Source organism: Tyto alba, unplaced genomic scaffold (assembly GCF_018691265.1).
Source record: "Tyto alba isolate M040663 unplaced genomic scaffold, T.alba_DEE_v4.0 Super-Scaffold_23, whole genome shotgun sequence".
NCBI classification, from domain to species: Eukaryota; Metazoa; Chordata; class Aves; order Strigiformes; family Tytonidae; genus Tyto; species Tyto alba.
In genome coordinates, this window is record NW_024881297.1 from 5,870,461 (window position 1) to 5,894,116 (window position 23,656).

Sequence of the window (23,656 nt, forward strand, 5' to 3'; positions counted from 1 at the left end):
GGACCCTGCCTCCCCCTCCAGGATCCTCTTTCAGATGCGGTGGGACTTGGGGCAGTGATTCCAGCGTCAGGGTTGCTCACCCTTGAAGCGAGCACGCACACAGGGTAGGCTGAACATGTCAGAAGCAATCTATTCATCAAAACCAAGGAACTCCTCCTCGTGATCTGGTAGGACGCCTTTTTTTTTTTTTTTTTTTTTTTTTTTTTTTTTTTAAGAGCAGTGGGAAGGTCAATCCAAGCACAATTGCCGCCAGCATGACTGGGAGCAGATTCTGAAACCAACACTCGGGCTGACCAGCCTCTTCCTCCACACTCAGTCTGACTGCAGCCAAGTGCTAGCAACAGAGATGCAGACAGTCCACCAGCGATAAGGCTGCCAAAGCCCCAGGAAATTTTATGAGGTCACTTTGCTGCTCTGAACTTTTGTGTGCACTTACCTAAAATCAAGCTGCCTCCCTGGGTCCGGACATCATGACCTCATTCCGTGTCTTACCTCCACTTGCAACATCACTTTTTCCAGGAGCTGGAGACAAACTGCGTGAGAACACTCACATCAACAGGCGAAAACACTTACAAACAGCAAACACTGAGGAACGGGGGGGGGGGGGGGGGGGGGGGGGCAGGCCTCGCCGACTCAGGGAAACTCCCGAGTAAATAAAGGTTTGTCAAAGACAGAATTGAGTGCTCAGAGTGCAACACCGACTGCACAGCTTCCCAACGACCCCAGCCCAACATAACTGCCCTGAGCCACAACGAGAAACAGCAGCAGTTGTGTTCACCCCGTCTGCTGAGGGCAGCGGGAGCCGCGGCGTCATCTCCTGTGATGGGACCACGGGGGCACCAAACGGCAGAGATTCAGTTTACAAATCGGTTCTCATCAGGTGCTAGAAATTCAGCCAATTAACCCGTTCAAGCTTAATTAGAACAAATGCCTGAGGAGTCCAGATTACTCCCAGTTAAATGAGGCATTTAGGCTGAAGCTGCTTTTAAAACTACCTTCAACATCACTACAGCGCAGTTTTGCAAACCCAAGTACTTTATCCCAGATGTTCCATTTAATTTTTTTGCTGGCTGCTTTTACCACATCTGTATTTGTTTTTTAAACCTTTGCATGTTCTCTTGACTGGAACTGGCAGCAAATAAAGCACTCCTAGCCAGGAGATGAAACTTATATTTTTAATTTTTTCCTGGCTCCGTCAGCAAGGTTGGTGTTGCTGCCACTTCACAGCATTTTAACGCAATTCCTTGGATTCCAAACAGTTTCATTTTAAAGCTGTTCCAGCATGGGGAAAAAAAATAAGTGGTCAACAGGCAGCTATGTAATTTCTGCCATCTGACTTGTCTGGTCTGCTGGGGTTGTCATGTTCCATCACTTCAAGCAAAAAGACCGTGCACATAACTACCTGCTGGAAGTTTTCCACCGCAAGGGTGACTCGGTCTCTCCCTGAGCGCACACAACCTGTGCCAGGCGGCGCGGCAGTCGGTGTCCTGACAGAGGTGGGATGACACAGGGGCACTGGGCTGTGATGAAGAACACGCACGCCTGGCTATGGCAGCCTGCCTGGCTTCTGAAGCGCCCCTGCTACCTGGCAGCATCCCACAGGAGAATTTTTCATGCTTATTAAATTCATGGTCCTGCACATTAATACTCTAAGCAGGCAACTATGCAGCTGTAGCTGCTCCTGCCTGGGAGTGGCAGCGAGGCTTGGCTCTGGTTACGTGGCCAACGAGAAACATTTTTGTGTCTTCATTTGCTTGACGGGTAAGACTTAACTCGGGCCAAGAACCATAAGCAAATTATCTTCCCCTGCACACATTTTCCAAGACAGAAAAAAAATAGGACAGTGCAAGTCAGCACACCTAACTCAGCGTGGGCCTCTGGGAGAAAATAATTGCAAATCCATGCAGTGTTCTGACACGGTCCGAGTCAGACCTCCAAGTGAACGGCCGCCAGATGAAACAAACAGCACATTACAGCTGCCAATACGATCCCATTCACATGTCACGTTGTCGCTGCACGTTATGCCACATGGCAGCTTTCTCCTCCCGCTTCTCGCTGCTCTTTTGTACAAGCAGCTGCCAGCTTTGCAAAAACCAAAATCTTGGTCAATGCAGGACAGAAAGGACTGGAATGGAAGAGCAGAACCAAACAGCCTTTCTTTCTTCCCGTCCTCATCCTGGCTGCTCTTGCTACTGCCGTTTGGTTCCCAAGGTCTTCCTTCTACCTCCAAGAGACCACCATGCCTCCCTCTCTTACCTCTTCCTTTTCCACCTGGCTCTGCTTCCCTCCAGCTGGCCTCCTTGCTTTCTATCACCCCCCATCCGTTGGGGGTTGCTGGAGCATCCTTAGGTCAGCTAACCATAGTCCCTCTTACCTAATTACCACCAGAGTTTTACAACTCCACGCTCCCCCGAGGGCCAGCCCCTCTGCTCCACACTCTCTCCTTTCCTGCTTGTAACGCCTGCACACACGCGCACTTCCACTTCCAGACGAAGCCCCTTTCGCCTTGGCACCAACCCTGTTCCAAGGCATGCCAACACTCCCTCCACCAGAGCCTGTCAGAGGGGAAAAAAGGAAAGCCCTGCTCTGTAAAGCCCACAGCCACAGAAACACAGAGCACAGCCCTGCTGGAGTTGTTAGCCAGGGTGATGCTACCTCCAACCCCTTGGGGTCAGGCTGAGATTCACCCCTCTGCATGTGGGTGGTGCCAGTTCACACCCACTCAGCACTGGGCTTTAGCAAAAGGTTAGTTACTGCCCTTATTTAAAGTTTTCCTCACCGAAAGAAGGTCAAAGCTGTCAGACAAAACAAACGAGGAAAACAGAAGACTAATTTTGGCATCACCTTCATGCTATCACCCAAAAGACAGAGCCAGCGTCCGACTACTCTGCATGCAGTCAATTAGGAGAGAGGAAAAAAGGAAGATAAATACATACGAGTATCTAGAGCTCCCGAAGACACCTGGCCCCGTAAAACATGCCCCAGTCTCAGGCAAAATAGATGGGATTTGGAAACACGCTTGAATAGTTTGCCAAAGTAGTACTTACAAATGAATCCCAGCATCGCAGTCTCATCAGGATGGACACCTGAATTTCAAACTTCGAGGTTAAAAAAAACTTGAAACACACCATTTTGACATCTTCCCCCAGAAGGTGACACTGAGGTGAAGGCAGTGGCAAGGTCGTGCTGTTGAGTATTTCAAGAAATTCAACCACGTACCAAGGACGATGCGCGGCCCAAGCACACATTGCCCGGCCACATGAACCCTCACCTCGGGGCAGAGCTGCTCCCGGGGGCCGTGAGCGTGCAACCCCGTGTGAGCAGAGCACAGGGAGCACCCGGCAGCGCGAGACATCTCAGCTTCAGGTCAGCAAGACAAGAAATTCCTGCTCCCCAGGCAGCTTGTTCTTCATTTCACCTTTACAATTTTGACCAACATCTCTTTCATCTGAAGAACTTGAAGACAAGCAAGTCAAAATTCATATTTTAATTCTTTTTTATATATATATATATATATATATACACACACATACACACACGCAGCAATTCATCCTCAGTACAGAATACAAAAACAAAAGATCTGTGGCACCATTTCTTTGGAGAGACTTTTTTTTTTTTACTTTTTTTTTTTTTTTAAGCTGTATCACAGATCCGATTTTTGTCTTTGAAAAAGACTGTAAAAGGCAGGTAGTTCCAATTCACAGAAGCGTCAGAGTGCGGATTCAGTGCTGAAGCCGAACGCAGCAGTCTCCTCCCCTCACTTATTTGCACATCTTTTCCCACTGAAGACCATTTTGCGAGAGGTTGGGCATCCTCATTTCTCCACGGGGCTCTAAGACGTTGCACCTCTCCTGCATCCAGGCCACTCCTGTGTCCCAGCACGTGAAGAGCTGCTGTGAGAGGGAGGACTGGAGTGTCACTCCCCACAGGACAAGGACCATTTAACAGGTTTAAGACCAGGGTTCCACGTTCAGGAAACCTGCCAATTACTTTTTAAGGACATTTTCACCGAGAATCGCAGATTTCATTTACGCTCCAAGATGATGAGTAAAGCGAGGTGAAAAAAAAAAAAAAATCCCCAACCCCATATGATAACGGTTGAAATAAAAATCCCACAGAAATGACCTAGAAATGCAAGGACAGGGAGGTCAGCAGCTGAACAGACAGGCAGCGGTCTGCCCAGCGTGCCACAGCTCCCGTGCCGCCTGGGAGCCTGATGACGTGAGCCCTCCCACGGCACCACCGTATGCATGCACGTTGCAAAGACAACGCCACCCGTGAAAACCTCAGCTTCTGCCCTGCTCTGCAGATTGCAGATCGCGGCTTGCTCAACCCCGTTTCCCAGGGCCCTCTGGAAAAACAAGACAAAGCAAAAAGACCAACCCCGAATCCTAACTAGCTCTTCTCCGAGCTCCTGGGCAAGTTCAGAGCCTGCTGCACCTCACGCGTAACAAGCAAAAAGTTGCACAGGTTGGAGCAACTTTCAGAAATACCTTTCAGCCGCCACAGATCACATACGGGCTGATATGTGCCTTCAAATATGGAAAGAGAACAGGAAAAAAAAAAAAAAAAAAAGCTATTGGCTGGGATGCCGTTTTGCTGGCTCAACCAAAGTGGACAGCATTGCTGTACTGCTGTGATATGAAACACTGGACCCAAAGAAAACCTTAACCTCAGCTATACTGAGCAGTAGAGGAGGAAAACCTGTCAGAAATTCCAGGAACTCTGTACCTTGACAAAACACATTGCAAAAGAGCAGCGACTGCATGCTGCCGTTGTAACATGCACAAGTCCTCGTTGCAGGAACACAGAGTTTACGGAAACACGTTCAGAAACACGGATGATGGCCCAGGAACACTATTGGTTTTGGGTAGTGACAGGGGTTACTAAAAGTGCAATTAATATAAAAAGAGCACAGGCTGCCAATGGGCTGTCTTAGCATTTGGAGAGCAGCGTAGGGCTGAGAAACTGCAGGCTACTTTAATATGCAGCTGTTTTGCCAAAAATAACATTTGTCTTTGGAAAGGATAAGCCAAGCCAAAGAGAGGAAGCGGGGTCATCTATAATGGATAGCAAATCTCGAAATAAATTAAACACAGTTGCCAAGTTAGGCTTGGTCAATAAAGGCTCAATAAATAAACAAAAAACAACAACAAAATATTATTGGAAAACAATCCCAATTTTTTTTTTTTTTTTTTTGGCTGTTTTAGCCAAGGGGAGCCGCTGCCCTGGGCAGAAAGCTGAGCAGGGCGGCCAATGCCTGCTGCAGCCCCACCATCTCCTGCTCCCCCTTCTCCCTCCCTGGCACATCACACCTCCTTCCTCTGCACCCCTTCCACTCCCCATCTCCATCCCACCTCCAAAACTAACCCTCCTTGCTTTTGCCCCAGGCAAGAAACGTGGGAAACATACCTCTTGGGGTGCGAGGGGGAAGGAGATGGTGGGACAGAGGATGCAAAGGAGCCAGGGAAAGCAGCTCCAGCCTGGCCAGCAGACAGGACAGCTCACGTCCAACTATCCCTCACATCCCACCGAAACCAGAACAAAAAAATACACAGATGCTTAATCCAGATATTAATGGCCACAACCACAAGCTATCTTCCCATGTGCTCTTCTCACCCTCCGTGCATCTGGCAATCAGCTTGGGGCTGACTTGGTTTCGTGCCATTTGAAAACCCCAACTGATGGCAGTGAACCGAGTCCCAGTCCCACCTTGCCTGACCAAAGGCACCACCAAGTTCCTCGTCTCTAGTCTGTAGCTAAAAATCCCACCAGATGCTTGTCTGGGGACATTTTTTTGACTAAGTAGATATTTCTTCCTTTCATTCCTATGTCCACACCAATTTTGCCACTGGGATTTTAAGAGTGCAGTGAAAAAGTGCACTGACCCGAAAAAAGCGTGCATTTCTATACACAACATCTGTAACAGCAACACATGTAGTGGTTATTAAAACAGGTTTCAGTAACCTCTACAATTTGCAAAAATACATTAGAAAACCGTATCTATTATTAGCAAACATCTTAGGTGCAAATGCCTGTTGCAGAAAAGACCTGAATTATTCACACGAATTATATCACAATAGTGCATGGAGAGATGCAAAAATCATTCTTCCAAGGAGCAGGGACATTGCCAGACATAAAACAAAAAGCGGGAAGAGTCTCGGTCAAGAAGCGCGAGGCCATAGCAAAGGGATCACCCGGCACAAGCAACGAGAAGAAGCTCGGAGAAGGAAACCCTGTGGGATTCCCTGAGGGAAATCCCCCTGGCAGCACTTCAGAAACACATCCATGGCCCAGCCCTGAGCAGAGCCTCCTCCCAGCGCCCGGCCCTGCAGCACCTTCTGTGACAAAGGCAGAGCAGCGCGCTTCAGGCGCCGGCCCTGGGCCTTGTCTCCGTGCTGTTTACCTTGCTCAACCGCATGAAACCAACTCCCGGGATCTCCCCCGTCAGTGGGCGCTCAGAGCCAGGCTCTGGTGGCCCTCGGCGGGTCACCCCAGCACAACCTTCCCCGCAGCCGTTTCGGGGGGGCCAGGAGGCTGATGTCCTGAGTTGTGACCCTCCTGCCACTCCGAGCATCTAGATTTGCACCCGTTCTTGTTCCTGAAGGAAAGGGCAAGGGGTGATAAACAGGAGAGCAATTGAAACAGACTTCTTGCACAGAAATTCATACTTAAAACCTCATTCAGAAGGGAAACACTAAGAGCATTCAGAGAGAAAAGGCAAACTACAATTTCTCTACAGGCAGCTGAGGACACGAGGACTCTTGCAACAACTCATAACAAACAGGCTACTTCATTTATTGTTTATTTCCCCATATGAATGAATCAACCATCTCGGAAATTCCATCACACACAGGGCAGCAAAAGTTATTTACAAGAGGGACATACATTCCCAAAATAAGTTTAAGATGTACAGATTTATAAGGGGAACCGAGAGGGAGGGGAGACGACAAAACTGAAAACAAGGACATTGCAGCCAGACTTGTGACTTTCAGTTACAGAAGAGATCTCTGCCCCCACTGAAGTGGGGGTTTCAGCTATTAAATAAACGGCATCCTAAAAATAGAACATTTGACAATTTCGACATGTATTATTTCTTCTAAATAAATATTGCATGGAAATGATGCTGCTTTGCCACCTCCTCTCCTGGCACTCAACCATCACCTCTGTTTCTTTTTTCTTGGATTCATGGTTTTGTTTCCTAATGGCAAATGCTATTTCCTCCACTGTTATGTTTTGGTTTGAGTTTTTTTGTGGCTTGTTTTTTTTTGTTTTTTGTTTTTTTTTTTTTTTTTTTTTTTTTAAAAGGCCTGAACAGGCCCAAGTGAAAACAACGAGCATCTTTCCTAACCCTCTGCAGGTCTCTGACCTGGCTCAAGGTTGAAACACGATGGCTTTTTAAATATTACCTATTATTTAAACAGTCTTCTCCACGACCTGAAACCAAACATAGCTTTCTGCTACGTCGCTTGGTACTGATGCTTCCACCGAGCCCCCACACAGACCCTCACACGCCTGCGACATGAACTGCCCGTGACCTCGTTCCGAAGCCCGTGGGAGTTTGCCCTGAGCGCGGGAGCTGCCCTCGCACGACCGCAGAACACGCGCTGCCTTTCCCCGGCTGTAAAGCACCAAATGCCAGAAGTTCATCCGCCTTCACTGGGCGTCGTCTTACCGACTTCGCTCGCCTGACGCCCTTTGCGGGAGCTCTCCTAGGAGCAGGGCAACAGCTGATCACCGTCTGGGCAGCAAAGCGCCCAAAGGGCAGGCGGGGACGGGACCTGGTGCGCCCGGGGGCTGGACCGCGCTGGATGCAGGACAGGGGCAGCCCCTCGCCCTGCCCTGCCCCCAGAGCGGGCAAGCTGGGAGCAAGCGGCTCGCCCACGGGACCCTGGCCTGGCAGCAGGGAGGGAGAGGGGTGCGCACAGAATTAAAAGTACCAGGGGGACCCGTGTCCCTGCTTCACCTCACGCCTACCCCTAACGCTCTGCCACGGTTCTTGCAGCCTCCCACTGCGGTTTTCAGGTTCGGTTCAAGAAAGCTTTCTTCCTTCCTTTCTCCTCCTCAGCTGGTGATCCTAAAAATAGCTTTGTTTGAAGACAAAGTCAGAAGGCGGCATCAACCCACTAGTCTGGAATTGAGCCCCAAAGCTCACGTCGAGCCTTCAGGCCGGCTGGCCATCCCCATGCTTCCTGAGAACGAAACGGTTAATGCTGAGCGCCTCTGTCCCTGACCTAGGGGAGAAGCACAGGTGAAGTCTGGCGGGTAGAAAGGGGAGCCCGGGACACGGACCTTCCTTCCACCGGTTAGGACAGCTTATCCCTGAAATGCACTAAGGCTTTTAATAAATCAAACATAAAAGAACAGTCCCTTGAAGGTACGGGAAGACCCAGCCAGGCCCCTGGCAGTCCCGCGCTGCCAGGGGAGGCGAGAGGAGAGCTCCCCTGCGCTCGGGAGGAGGGCAGAGCCCACAGCAAGCTCCCGCCCGCCCCTCCCAGAGCCAAGATGACTCCAGGCTTCCTCGTGGCGGGGGCCATTTCTGCGGAAACCGCTTTTGGAAATACAGACCTTTTGCTGATATTTATTTCCTGTCCATTTTCGTGAACCTCAAAACTATGAGTAGGTATTTTACAAAGGGGGGTGCCGCTGCACGCGTGCAGAGCTGTTCCTCCTTCCTGAAATTATGTGGAAAAGCGAGCCAATTCTTTCCTGTAAGCACAATTATTCCGGGGTACCATCCTTCTCTCCGCCACTCCCAGGGGTCTGTCAGAGACAGGGCAAGGGACGCGAGGGGGGACCAGAGGGATAAGGCACACTACTGGATACGAGGACGGCAGGACGCTGCTGTCACACAACAGGAAATCTTTGGGTAGAGAAAGGTGTCATCTTATTGAATACACGAATGCTGCAGATGCTGCCTTCACTGTTACTGTCACCTGCAAAATCACAATTTCAAAAACGCAGCTCCTGACAAGGAAAAAATGCTTGTGAACAGCTAATTATTCCCTTTCGTGTTCCCTTGACAGATTTCTAAGTTGCTGGGCTCATCCTGCAGTTTGGTTGAGAAAGAGCACATGAATTACCTCCCACGCGACGGATGCCCTACTTTGGCACCAAATCCTGCTCTCAGATATTCACCAAGACCAGCAGTGGTTGCAGGCGAATATCCAAATGCAAAATTTGTCCTATGTTCCACATTCAGCCACTTAGTCCCTCCTTAAACAGAAGCAACTCCTCCCCACGTATGCTCTCAGACTCGGAAATGTCCAAGCAATCACAGCGACACAGTACAGCCGCCCACCCCCCAACTCACTGAAACAACAAAAAGCAACCGGACAAGGAGCCCTCGGTGTGAGTGACATCCCTCCACCACAAAAGACAGGCAGAGCTGTTTCCAACCACACCTGGTCATTTTGCCGCCCCAACTGTGTTTGGCTTGCAAGGCTTAAACCGACCAAGACCCTAAGTAAACAGTTCAAGTGCTAAGGGCATGTGTGTGCGTGGCAAGGAGGACCACCAAAGCAGCAACGACTTAAAAAGTGAACTTGCAGCACTGAAGGCAGAGGCTTCCCCCAATTCTCAGGAGAGCAGCTGGCTGATAAATGCAAGAAGGTGAGGTTGGAAAGCAGGCGAGGCAGACCACTTTGCTGTTTTTATTGTAACGTAACGCTGTTCGGTGCTGATGAGGTTGCTACTTGCCATCTGAGGAACAAAGACACCAAAGATTGCATCCGTGCTTGCAAAAACACTTCTTGGACATCTCGGCACACAACTGTTGCAGACTGTGGGGTGTTGCACAATAACCTCTGGAGGCGTATTTCCTTCTTGTCGGCACTTCTTCATGTGTGATTATTGTCCTGCTGGTTATTCATAATAGAAATGTTTATAGACCATCAATACACTGAGCCATTCAGACAATTCATTGCACTTCTTGTCGTTTTAAAGGAAGGTGCCATTGATACTGAGGCTTTCCTCCGTCTCTTTTTTTATAAGGCAGCAAAGCACTGCCCTAAAAACACAATTCAAAGTTTTTCCAGTGTAACCAGATTCCTCCCACCTCAATTTATCTTCCCTTGCAGGTGCTTTTTATCCAATTTTTATCCATTCAACAAGTCAGACTGTTTCTGAGGCTTCAAAAGTGCAAAAAAGTTCAAGGTACTTAACCACCTTGAGCACCAGTTAAGGCGTATTTGTTTCCAGTCTCAGCCACTGTAAACCCTGTCTAGTGTAGTGTACCAGTTCGGCCATGCTACTGTTCAGTGCCAGAGCGCACGTCGCTGTGCTGAGTTCAGCAAAAAACTCTGGAAAAAGGGGAGGGAGAGAGAAAACATTTGGTTGGTTTCAGACAACAGGCACATCCGACAGGCGAGGGGGCAGCAAGGAGCGACAGCAGCAGCACGCTGTCAGTCGGCAAGTCCCGTTAAACACATCGTTAATGCCGAGAGCTCAGCGGTACCAGGCGGCTGGGAAGGGTAACAAGCACACAAGCAGGAGCACGCACGCCCACACGCACACACACCCCAGCCGCCTCCCCGAGCTCCGGCTTCAGAGGCACATCGGGACTCCGCGGTAGGTGGGCAAAGGATTGGGTGTTCGCACCCCAGTCCCCACTGCGTGCTCCCCCCCGATTTTAAACAGGCCAAAGCTGATGTCTGTCTGAGCGATGGCTGGAAGCACACACAGCTGGTCACCGGACCGGTCCCTTTCCTTCATCCGTCCTCCAACCCTGGAGACACGATTTCTCAGCTGAACAGGTTTAAAAATTTGTACGGCTTGCCAGGCTATACAGCTCTGATTTGGGTTGCTCAGAGCCGGGCACGGCAGGCGGATTTAACAGAGTCCTCCTCTATCCTGCTGCCAACCCCAGGCACCGGGCTCCTCCTCCCGCCCGGGCAAGAGACGGCCCCTGCAGGGTATCTGACCCTGGCGGGAGCTGGCGGCAGGCTGCACGCCCTGCTCTGTGCCAGCGGTCGTCTGTGCACGTGACAGCGAGTTACGGGAAATTATCACACCTAATTCCTTTCCAGTCACCTTTCCAAGACATTCTTGCATGACCTGCCTTCCTGTGACACAGTCTCATCCCAGGCCCTCACAGTTCCTCCAACCTCGATTGTGTTGCCAAGTACCTTTTCAGAAGCTAGCCATTCTCAGCTCTCCTTTTTCTACACGTGAAGATTGAACCTGGGGGCTGAAAATTTCTGTTTGGCTGTGCAAGGAACTCTTCGGAAGCAGAGAGCACATATCCCCTGATTTTCCTGCTTTTGTTTGCAAAATGGGTATCCATTCCCTCCACGGGGAACGGAAGAGCTGCAAGCAGAGACAAGGAGTCCAGAAGTTGCCTGAGCAAACGGAAGATAATCTGATCTGTGACCACAGCACCGTGTGGAAGGAGAGAGACTTCACGTGTACGCACAGAAACTCAGCTTGTCCTCGCTGTGGGAGATCAGAGGCTGGAAAACAACCTGTTGCAGCCTCACGATCCACGACACCGCTCTGAATTACGGCAAGGAGCTGGGTCCTGCGCTGGAAGCACCTAGTTGTGGACCCACCAGAAAGCACTTCAGCTCTGCACAAGTGACTCGAACATCAGTTACAACTAATTGCTTTCCACTGACTCACGACTTCTCTGTTTAAGGGAACTTGGTAGCTGAAGGCCACTGCTCTTTCCTCTTCTTCTAACACCCTATGAATTGCATAAAACAATCAAGGATGTGGCTTTTTTTTTTTTTTCCAGTTTTATGTACCCACTCTCTGTACCTCTTAGTGTCTATACATTACGCTATCAACAAGTTCCAGCTCTGAAACTCCTCCACCATCCTGAACAGTTACAACAACTGCCAAGTCCACATGAGTATTTACATTTCTCCTGCACAGATCCATTCCCTTGGGAGTATTCACTACTCCACTCATCATTCCCCTACATTAAAACAGCAACAGAGAGCAGGTTTTGAATTTAGTCTTGACTGATGCAAGACTGTGCTCAGGCTGCCCTCCAACAGGTTTTCCTCCATGACTCACTCCTGTGGCTTACCAGCAGCATCCACTGCTCCATCTGTGTGATGGTCTTTTATCGGCCTTTTGAGGATATAATCCAAAATACTACACAGGAATTGCTGCTGCAAGCACAGATTTGCTAAGAGGACACCCAACAACTGGCATTAATTTATTCAAAGGTGACTTATAAAGCCTCTGGAATTTCATCAACTGCCTCAGTGTGAGTATTTTTACAGCCTTCCAACAATTCAGCCAGGCATGTCGTGCTTATTTTCTTTTGCAAGTTTGTCAACAGATGGTGGCAACACATCCTTTCACCCACAGTAGCTCACAAAACTTTGTGCTTTATGAGAAGTGATACTGGAAATGCCACGTGGGCTGGAAGGTTACAGACTGAACTGTACCCACTCCAGGGCTTTTGCTTATTCACCACTGCTTGTACCACAGGAGAACACAACGTTTTTAACAACAAAACTAGAAAATAAAGAAGCAGCAGCAATTTCAGGAAATGCTGCTGGCAAATACTGGTCACATACCCAGCAAGGACTCCAATTCAAGAGCTGCTCAGCTTCTCTGTTACAGAGAGAAGCCAGCTTCACCGTTTTCAAGACAAAAATACCTGGAAGTTTGACAAACCAACTAAAACACATGGCTACAGGCCAAAAATGCTGTTTTTAAAGAAAGTGAACCAACTCAGAAAAAGCTAAGCGCCCCAAAGGGAAAACAAACAGCAAAAAACCCCTTACGCTTCTTGTGTTACCATGAAGCAAGTTGGCTGCTTTCCTGCACTTGATACCCTTGTCCCTTACCTCTTAAGATATCTGAGGATGCCAAGACAATCTTTTAATTGGAACACTCATTGATATATCACCATCAAGTATCTCCGCCAATGTGTCATAGCTGTTTCAACAGATTTCATGCTTTGATCTTTAGGTATGGTGTTTGCTACACTGAGTGTTAGGGTTTAAGCAAGTACATACACATAACCACAACGCATAAGACCAGAAAGCCAGAGGGCAAAAACTTACCCTTATTCTTCCTGGCCAGTGCATCAGCCTTTTCCCAAATATCATAGGCATAGAGGATATAGGAAGTGATGTTGACGTAGGAAGAGGTGATGTTTGGGATATTACAAGGGACAGTGACTGAAGAGCCAATGCTGTTGCCACTGCAGTTGCTAGCATTCGATCCTGGCTGAGAACTCACAGAATTGGCAGGAGAGGGCATTGGAGAGAGAGGAGAAGGCATGCCTGTGCTTCTGCAGGAGAAAGAAACACCATCACAAGCGTTTAACTTCAGAGTTAAAAGGCTGGCCACAAGACTATCTTATGCCCAGAGCTATTCGGTATCATCCAGGCCTGCAGCAGGGAGTGTTAAAAACTGAGCTGTGTTCAACTACGTAACAAGTAATTGTCCTTCGAGTGCAAGGCCAAGGTTTTTGAAGTGATTTGTGACTCTACAGACTCCTCTTGACAATAGAAAATGCATCAGAAAGGGTCACCCACCCACCTTCCAAAACCTACACCTACTTGTGGGAGCCTTCACCAGATTATCTAAATGTTTTTTTTTTCCAGACAACTTCCATTTCAGGCATGCTGAAGCTCCCCACCTACGGAGGCTGGAGCTTTCTGACAGCTAGGCAAAGCAGCCAGGTCAGCCTACACACACTTATTTATAGACCTAGGAAAGCTAAATACAGTCAGCTGCCCGCCTCCCAGACCCAGGCTGGCTTCATCGCATCACTTCACCCCCCACCACTTCAACCAACCTAATTTTAGTCACTGATACGACAGGGATTCCACCGCTGCTCTTGGGAGACCATTTACTTCCCAATAAACTGTACTGTGCAAGGTGGCAGAAAAATTACTGGAATTTCAGCATCACTGTTAAAGACCAAACAACCCTTTCTCAACCACAGAGTTTAAAAGGGACAGACATGGAGCTGGGTAGCTGTCTGCCAAATGCAATTACCACAGCACAAAGAAAAACTCTTTCTTACTCACTGTCATTAAAACACAGGCCCAGTCTGCTGGGCATCGGGTCAAACACTGCTACGTGACAGCCTGCCTTTTACTTTTGCTGCCACATACACAACACCGCTGCTGCGGATACACAGAAAGGACAAAATGCTCAACAATCCAAAAATGAGAAAATTAGTTTCTTTTGCTTAATTGGTGACCGAGCTAAAGAGAAAAATATTGAAGTTATGCTACTACAAGGTGAAGGCATAATCCTACTGGGCAGTTGCTAGGGAGATGGGGATGGTATCCCATTAAATCTCAAGGGATGTCTAACAGATGACGACAACAACAGGGGCCCTGAGAGAGCATAGTGACAATACCTTCCTTGCTTCTCTGGTGGAGAACTGCTCTGCTTGATACGTGGTAACTCTGGACCTCGTAACATAAAAACCCCACCCCTTTCCAATGAGAAAAGACAGGGAAGAGAGAGCAGAAATACTCATGCCCCTAACAGTATGATTTCAGGTGGCAAGAAAGAACAAGTGGTGAGGCACTCTCAAATGCAGCTTGCAACTCCAGCTACTGTTTTCACTCACACCCTTATGGAAACATTACAACATTAAATCTCACCTTGCAACACATGGAGAAGGTGCTTGTGTAACTCTGGAAGAACTCTGCAGCAAGGAACAGAACTCTTGTTAGGTTTGGGCTATTCAGCTGACATCAGTAACTACTGCAGCCATCCAGCTGGCAGCCTAGTAATACGCATGCCCTACCTTGAAGTGGTCATTCAGGATCCTGGAATACTTCATTGCAGTGTCTTTTTTGTAACGGAACATTGCCATGTGCAGAATGGACTGGCAGCGCATGCTGTGAACAGAAACACACACAAGCGTCAGTGTTCACGCTCACTGCTGACTGCTCAGCAGCCATCAGCCTTGCGGGACAAAGGCAGGCACACATCAGCTGTACTGCAGAGTCAAGAAAGCTCAAAATTGCTCCTCCTCCTTCTCATCCTAAAAAAAAGACTGTAAAAAAAAAAAAAAAACACAAATGGAAAAAAAAAAAAACCACAAAAAAGAAAGGGCCGTGTCTGGTCCTTTACATAAACATGTGCCCCAACTCTTATAGGTGGCATGGGCTGAGAAAGCCCCCACCCAGCAGTGTCTTAGCTATGTTCAGCTACAGCTTCAGTTACAGGGCTCAAACTCGGGCAGCCAAATTGCATTCTTTCACCTTAGGTGAAAGCCCTCTGCACTCTCAAGTTACCAGCAGATCAAATTTTAGAGCCTGCGCCTTCCACATGTGGTCCCTTGTGATATCCCAGCCCACTTTAGAGCTGTCCCAGTTCAATCTAGTTTTTATATTGTTTTGGATTTTTTTTCCCTTGCAGACCTCCAATTCCCATTTAACTCCTTCCTTCACCCCTGAAAGTAATAGGTCTTCACTCTATCAAGTCCAAAACCAGAAGATGAAGGCACGGAAGAACAGTTACGCACCATAACACAGCAAAGGTTTTTTCATGTGAAGATGCTGAGGAGTCCGTAAAGGATTTTAATGTCATGACGAATCTAAGGAAACAAAATAAACAGAATCTTGTCAGCCATCAGTGCTCTGAAGTCCCAGTGTTTACGAAAAATCAGTGCATGCCATTATCTCAAACACCAGTTCAAAAAGTCAGGAGATCTGCCCTTAGTTCTAAATCCTGGCAGCAAGTGCTTTGGATGGTCTTGAGCAGAGGTCTATGTCTCAAAATGCCTTGTTCTCAATGCAGAGGAACAGATGTGGTCCCTTATGTGACTCACTCTCCTCTAACTCTGATTAATTGGCAACATCCCTATAAGTAGATGCCCCCCATGGACCACCTATAGGCCTGGGGCCCAGACGTGCCCCTGGCTACTGAAGATGAAATATCAATTCAAGTATTTCCAGACAAGACCGATTGTCCTGGCTTGGGCTGGAATAGAGTTAATGTTCCTTTTTGGTAACTAGAATAGTGCTGTGTCTTAGATTCAGCATTGGGTTTGGTATGAGAAGAATGCTGAGAGCACACTGATGTTTTCAGCTGCTGCTGAGATTTCAAGGAGTCTCCAACTCCCCGTGTCCTGCCCGTACACAAGCAGCAGGGAGGGAGCAGGGCCAGAGCACCAGACCCAAGTTGGCCAATGAAATATTACATAGTATGGAACATCGTGCTCACTGTATAGAGGAGGGGCAGCTGGTATGGGGGGGTTCTCTCTCGCTTCCAGGATTGTGATTGCAGGATCTTGGTATTTCGGGATCGCTGGCCGGGAACGGGCTGGGTGTTGGTCAGCGGGTGGTCAGCAATTGCATTGTGCATTGCCCGTTTATATTTTCTATTGCTGTCATTGTTTTCATTTTATTACCGTTATTAAACTGTTTCTATCTCATCCTGCGAGTCTCCCTTTACCCCTCCCGTTCCCAGGTCGGGGGGGAGGGTGGGTGAGCGGCTGCGGGGTGGTTGGCTGCTGATCGGGCTCAAACCACAACAGTCCTTTTTGGCACCCAACGTGGGGCTTGAGGGATGTGATTTGATAAGGATATTAATTGGGAGAGGTAATGAGCAAAATACAGACTGAACTCTGTTCGTGGAATGATCTTTAGAATTTCTGTAGTTGTAATGGTGGGGAAGTTTTTTTTCTGGTGTGGTGAAGGGACCAGGGGTGGATTTTGTGTATTGTGTCTCAGTATTTTGTCAATGTTATTTTTATTTTGGTGGGGGGAATTTTTTTTTTTCCTGTTTCAGTTGGGTTTTGTTTTCTCTTTGTTCTGATGTTGATGTGTATACTATCTTCTGTAGTCAATGTTGGATCTCATGATAGTTCTTAAATACGTGATTCACAGAGGCGAGGGGTGGCATGTCCTGGGTTTGAGTGAGTGGTGGGATTTTTTGTTAGCAGGGGAGGGGGCTAAAGGGGTGGCCCCCGGTGAGAAGTTTCTCAAAGCTCCCCCAGCTCCAAGTCAGCTCCACTTCTGTTTGGGAAATTGAGCCAATCGGCTGCACCTCTGCGATAACGTATTTAAGAAGGGACGTGGTGATGAGCAGTGGGACTGGTGAGGAGGAGTTGCTGCAGCTGCATGAACACCAAGGTCAGTGGAGGAACGGAGGAAGAAAGGAGGGGGGAGGTGTGCCGGAGCAGAGACCCCCCTGTATCCTGTGGGGAGACGGCAGGGCGGCCCCCCCTGCCACCCATGGAGATCTGTGGTGGAGCAGACACTGATTTATGGCCTGTGTTTTTCACCTGGTTAATCAAGGTTCTGTGCCCGAAGAAGGTCGGGGTCTTGTGGGAAAGGGTAGCCCCCACTGCTGTAATTCAGCGCTGGGAGGATTGCAGCATGCGGGGGTGTCCCACGCCAGAGCAGCTCGGGAAGGGCTGCAGCCGTGGGAGGGAATCCAGTTGGAGAAAGTTGGTGACCCATGACAGAGCAGTGTGGGGAACACTGCGGCCCGTGGGAGGGACTCACGTCAGAGAGGGTTTGTGAAGGACTGTGTCCTGTGAGAGGGGGACCACGCTGGAGCAGAGGGGAAGTTCCAGAAGTTCCCCCCACTGAAGATGGCAGCAGCAGCAGCACTGACTGCACCCCCCATTCCCTGCCCCTGCGCCACTGGGGGAGGAGGTAGAGATATCGGGAGCAGAACTGAGCCCGGGAAGAAGGGAGGGGTGGGGGGAAGGTGTTCTCAAGATGTGGCAATGCTTCTCACTGTCCTACTCTGTTACGTGTTGTTGTTAGTGTCTGTAATAAACGTATGTTCTTTTTTTCTTCCCCTAACGAGTCTGCTTTTTGACGATAATGGGTGATCTTCCCCTCCCGTTCCTATCTCGAACGCCAAAGCCTGGCTCATTTGTCCCTTCTCATTGTTGGGAGAGAAGGGAGGAGTGAGCGGCTGCGTGGTGTTTGGCTGCTGACCAGGCTCAAACCACGACACCAACATCTTAGTAGAAACGTTTCTTTGCTCAAAAAACAAGCAAATCTACTTTTTGAAAACAAAGCAACAACAGCATCTTGGAAATACAGTCCACCAAGACCAGAAAGCAAACAATGTAATTGAAAAAATTTGAAGTCTACCACAAAAAAAAAAATAATCGTGACAGCTGTTTCAGCTCTAAGGCAAGAATTTAAATCAGCTCTATGAAAACACTCACATAACCAGTAATTTCAATATGAATAAACTGATACATGTCTCTCCTCTATCCAGTACATGGTTCCTTGGGTTGCGCTGCCTGTATAAGTCATCCTATCTACACAGATCTACTATGGCTGTGAAACTAAGCGGGGAAGTTTGCTAAAAGAAACCCCAATAAAGTATACTGGTAGAAAGACACATGGGAGAAACCAGTAAAATCTGTCTTCAATCAAGCTGCAGAACTTTTGGGGCACAAACTGTTCTCCCACACGCAATAACTGTTGCTTTGCTTTTTTTAACTGAAATACTACTGAGCTGACAGGCAAAAACAACTTCAGATCTGGATAAACTAGTAACTCCATGTCCTTAACTGTTGTAACCAGTGTCCTCTGGGGCACCTCAGCTCAAGTGTCAAATAGGACGTGGTGCCTACTTCTGATAAGCAATGCTGAAACATTTCAAAGGATTCGTCTCTGGTGCCTCTCGATGGTCTCCGTCTCATGCTCGTACAGCAACCCGAACTCTGCTCCATGGGGGGAATCCAGAGCTACCACAGGTGCAAACAAGCAGTGCGACTAACCCCTCCACTCCAAACATGCTGCCTAACCATCACACCTTGAAAACCACTTACTTGATGAGATCTATGGTGTCGCTGAATATGCTGTAAGCTGATTTTGGTGCTGGTGCATCCGATTCCAAGGCAATCCCATATTCAATAAAGGAAAGGGCAGCATCTAGGTACTGAAAGGCCTTTCCAGTCTTGTCGGTCTATTGGGAAGAAAATTCTCATTTTTAGACTAAGACAAAAACTACTTCTCTCAAGTATACCCAAATTCCTTTTTTCTCCCTAGTCAGGCAGGATTTGAAGAAAGAGAAAGATGCAAGTCAGGCCTCTGGGTGATAATTTAAGGGTTCTCAGCAGAACCCCTAATGTGGTCCCAGTCATCAGCTTTGTGTGCTCTAACTATCTGTGTCTCTTCCTCCATGTTTCCTTAAGTAACTGATCATCTTCAGAGTTTTTGGATATTATTGTCTGGTCTTGGAGGCCTGCCTCGTGACAGGCAGAGGGAGCTTTCCCACTGCAGTATTCCCTCACTTCATTTTCACAGGTAAATGGCAAGTAGCAAATGCACATTACCTGACTGAACCATAATTAGCAAAAAAATACATTCATTCAGGCACGCTGTTAAACTGCACATAGTGGAGAAAGCCAGTTACATCTGCAAAGGGCACTTTCAAGTCTTGCTCACCCGCAACACAATTACCGTAAGGATCCTGACGTTTCAGAGTAAACTGTCTTATAACTAACTGCTCTGCCTATCTCCCGAGGACTTTGTGATAGCTCTGCAAAGCAAACAGGCCTGCTAACCTCAGACAACGCCAGTTCTGAATCCTATTCTCTAGGCATATTCTCTAGATGTGATTATAACAAAGGGAAACGTCTGAACATTTGGCAAATAAAGACAGCCTCCCCACACACGACTTGAACATACTCCAAGTACGGAGTATGGAAGTAACATTAACCAGTGAACCTTATTCACATGCACGCAGGTATTAGGTCTGAATGCAAGAGCTGGTTAGCATTTCTGCCACAGGGCCGAGACTTACCATCGCATCAGCTTTGTGCTTCAGCCTCTTGGCCTCTTCTATGTAGTATTCTATTGAATGCTGCCTGAATTGGGGACAGAGAGGAAAAACAAAAAACAGAGAAAAAGGGTAGGATAATTATCAATTTTGCCTTCATATCTAGAACATGATACGAGTCCAAACATCCTGTTTTGGTAAGCCTGTTACAGCCTTATCAAAAACATGTTACAATTGTAACAGTCACTAAATAAATATTGTCTGCTTGATCAGAAATACACAGTGGCTGAACGCACAGATAAAATTAACTGATTTCTTTAAACATGTATGTTAGAATATCATTGACAACTTACATTCTGAAATAAAAAAAACACTGGAGGCTAGGCTACTGGGAGGCCAGGTTTACTTATTTGCTCCCACGGAAAGATAGTAGTTATGTCACCTCCTATCATTCCTCGAGGACAGTATCACAAATACACTTTGATTGAAACATAGAGTCAACTTTGCAGTACCATGCACTCATCTCAGACCAAAAGAGCTTGCATTCAAGTTATCTGCTTAAGAGATATGGTCATCAAGGCTTCTAAAGGTCTTGGTCTCAATCAACACAAACAATGCTAACGTTCAACCACGCATATTTCTGTGTACTGGGATAATCTATTCACCATGCAAATAGCACACAGCCACCTGTGCACTAACAAAACAAGCAAGTAGAGTCATGGTCTCCCAGAAAACATCAGTTGTCTACCCAGCACCTTGTCACAGAGGAGTTTGCCACCTGTCAAATATCAGACAAATCAAACCCCATCACTTGTAGGTAGGCACAAGAGCCACCTCCTCTCAGAGTTAAGTGGTACCTAATTTCTAGAGTAGCTTCCCCCAAACCAAGAACTGTTGCAATGAGACCTTTGCTTTTTGGTGGGGTGGATAAGTCCCAGACACGAGAAGGAAGTACAGGGCAGGGCTCGAACATCTTTCCATCTCTCCTCCCAAAGAAGTGGTCATTAAGAAGCAGAAGTCAGGGTTGTTGAAGGACCAGCCTTGCCTGGTGTCTTCAGAAAGTACAGATGAGGGTTGTAAAACAAAAACTTACTTTTCAACCTTGAGTTGAGGTCTCCTTGGCTTGGAGGTACCATTTGGCAAAGAAGGCACTGGGAAAGGATTTGTGACGTCCCCTGTAGATCCCTGAAAAACCACAGAGTGGAGATGAAGCTGGTTAGAGAGATATGCCTAAACCAATTCCAAAGCCCGGCTTTCCTAAATTTCAAGAGAAAATGTTTATTTGTCCCAGGCATAGTCTATTCTCCAAGCTCTCTCCCTCTTCTCACTTTCTTCCCCAGCACCCCCGCCAATAATAGAAATGGAAACTTGGCTTCTTACCTGACTGTTAGTAAGGCTTAATACCATTCAAACTTTTCCCGGCCATAGGGAAATTAAGTAGCAGGTTTCCTTGCACAATGGCTAAGATAGAGGTAAAGCTGCAAGCAGCACATTTTTCATGGTCACTAGCCAAGGCAGGAATGGGTAATATCCATTCACACTTATTTCCAGCTTAACTACACTGCAATTGTTGATTCTCCGTTACTAACTACATTATTGGGAAAAAGCAAGCGGTTAGAAGCTAGCTAATACAGCGTGCAGGGTCTGGCTTAACACATACACACACGACAACATCCTAGACCACACATACCCAAACACCCATGAACAGCAATGTAATTGAATTTTATAACCCAAAAATGCAAAGATCCAGCTGCAAGGATCATTAACAATTTTGTAAGCAAGCTATAAAACCTTATATCCAGGTTGCAGTCAAAAACACAGGTTGCTTGTTTCTGATTTTTAAGCAGTCAACTCTTTCTTTTTGTAAACATGCTTATTTTTACACCGATATTGTACTCGCAGTTGCCTACAGTCAGAAATAGCTACCACCATAAACATGATTCTCTTGCCTTTGGTTTTCACATGGTCACCCCTTCTCACTACGTTTCACTGCTGAGATGAAAACAGATGACAGAAATCAGCAGAGAAGTTACAATGCAGGCTTTTGGGCTAGCAACATACTGTCACAGATATCCAATAAAGGGGTAAAAATGCTTCAAAAAGCTTTCTCTGGTGGCTGGTTTATCTTCCTTCCTTTCTAATATCCGCAGAGCATGTTTCCAAAGAGAATCACACAGCACCCACGCACCGCAGGAAACGTCCCACCAGTTACAATGGATACCTACTTTGATGCCCTTTGACAGTTCAGCGTGATTTTCCTCCTCTTTCTTGTGCTTGGAGAACAAAGGACTCTTGTGGTTGCTTTTGTTCTTGGCAGTGTTATCCACGGCAGGTGGCTCACCGCTCTCACTTCTGGGTCTCTTTTGGGCCATCTTGGTTGACTTTGGTGAAGGATCTGCAGGAGACATGCGTGGCAGTGGTGGGGGTAGCAGGAGATCTTTCTTCTGAGTTTCAGATGAAGCTTTTGATGCTCTGGAGACGGGAAGCGAATTGAGCAATTAGGATGAATATGGTGTGCATATAATGTAGGGAATTTTTTAGAACTTAGTTACATCATGTACCAATTCTGTTTAGATATCTCTGGAGGTGTGAGATAACTCGTTAACATGAAGAACCCAACAAAAGCAAAATGCAACTTCAGGGACTTCATCGTGCATTAGATACCACATCTTCAGCTGCCAACAACGTAGAAACAAGCTGCTTTTCAACTAGGAATAAGCCTTAGGACTTGTCCTTGGAGTAAAGACTTGCAACCAGAATATCAAGATGTTGCAAAAAAGGCATCCCTGCAACACAGTCCTTTTTCACTGAAAGCGGGAGAGCGACTTATTACTAAATACAGCAACTAAAATCCCTGGGACAAATCACCCAACAAGGAAAATGAACTGCAGCACTGCCTCTCTCCCCGTTATGGTATAAGGTATCTTCTGTGGCCAGAGGTACTCACCCTGACACTTGATCCTGTACGTGCTTTGACAGAATTAAACTGAGTTGTTCCTTTAAGACTTGCCAGCTGAACTAGACAACACTTACAAAGTTGGGAGGACTCAAGTGAGAGAGACTTCAGATGCGGTTCTTTTAAATGGCAGAGACTATCACGTGCAATAACACAGTGGCATAGGAGATTTCTGATCATCTGAAGTTAGGATTACCAGGGAACTCTGGCAATTCTAAGCAACACTAAATAGCTCTAAACCTTGTTTCACTACTGCTCATTCACATCATTTTTATTCAGCTTCTCAAAGTTTCCAAGAAAACACTGGACAGTGAATCCTAACTCATGGATTGCAACATCAGAAGAAGAGGAAATCAAGCTAAACTGAGTGAGAAGACTGAATCGTGACATCGCACATCTCGCTTTGTTCTGCTGTGCCTGGGGCAGTCCTCTCCCCTCTTCCACCACGCACTCCTCCCATGCTGCAGTCCCTACTCACCGCACACATGCTCCCCAGCTTCACTCCCCGGGTGCAGCTGATGCTCGGGAGGGGAGTGCACAGAGCACAGCAGCATCCCCGGACCTGATGCAGAGCCCTCTCTTCCCAGAAACGCATCCTATGCTTCCCACTCCAGAAGTATGAATATAGCTAAAAGGGGTGCTTGTTTTCACTGAGAAAAAGGGAGGAACCAACCCCCAAATTAAAGCCCTTCCATTATTACCACAGCTGATATATCCCTTTACCCAGGAAATGTTAGCCTCAATTTCTCAGTGCTCTAAGAGTACGTTAATGTTTTCTCTGCAGAAAAGCAGTTTACTCGTATTGTCAGGACACAGACCTCAATGCTACATATCAACCCAAGCCAATACCTCAAATTCAAGCCACAAGCAAGCAGGAATTGAATTCAGTAGCCCCTGACTGATGCACAACCCTCCCCTCTCAAAAACACTGCCCATTTGAAGACATGCTCTTAGAAGCATTCGCTCTAGCAAAGACCTAGCCAAAATGCTGGCAGCACACTGGTATGCAAATTA

At 47.4% G+C, this 23,656-nt stretch overlaps 1 protein-coding gene across 3 annotated transcripts in view; it reads right to left on the reverse strand.

The window, feature by feature from the left end:
• Positions 1 to 3,472: 3,472 nt before the first annotated feature.
• AFF1 (AF4/FMR2 family member 1) overlaps positions 3,473 to 23,656 on the reverse strand; it is a 116,223-nt gene continuing 96,039 nt past the window's right edge. For all 3 annotated transcript variants that reach the window (XM_032997958.2, XM_032997956.2, XM_032997957.2), the window contains 9 exons: positions 21,912 to 22,158; positions 20,780 to 20,871; positions 19,711 to 19,774; positions 18,734 to 18,870; positions 15,455 to 15,526; positions 14,732 to 14,825; positions 14,586 to 14,629; positions 13,023 to 13,252; positions 3,473 to 10,301 (listed from right to left, as the gene is read on the reverse strand). In XM_032997958.2, coding sequence (XP_032853849.2) covers positions 10,180 to 10,301; positions 13,023 to 13,252; positions 14,586 to 14,629; positions 14,732 to 14,825; positions 15,455 to 15,526; positions 18,734 to 18,870; positions 19,711 to 19,774; positions 20,780 to 20,871; positions 21,912 to 22,158 — 1,102 coding nt within the window. In that variant the 3' untranslated portion in view covers positions 3,473 to 10,179. The remainder of the gene's footprint in view (positions 10,302 to 13,022; positions 13,253 to 14,585; positions 14,630 to 14,731; positions 14,826 to 15,454; positions 15,527 to 18,733; positions 18,871 to 19,710; positions 19,775 to 20,779; positions 20,872 to 21,911; positions 22,159 to 23,656) is intronic.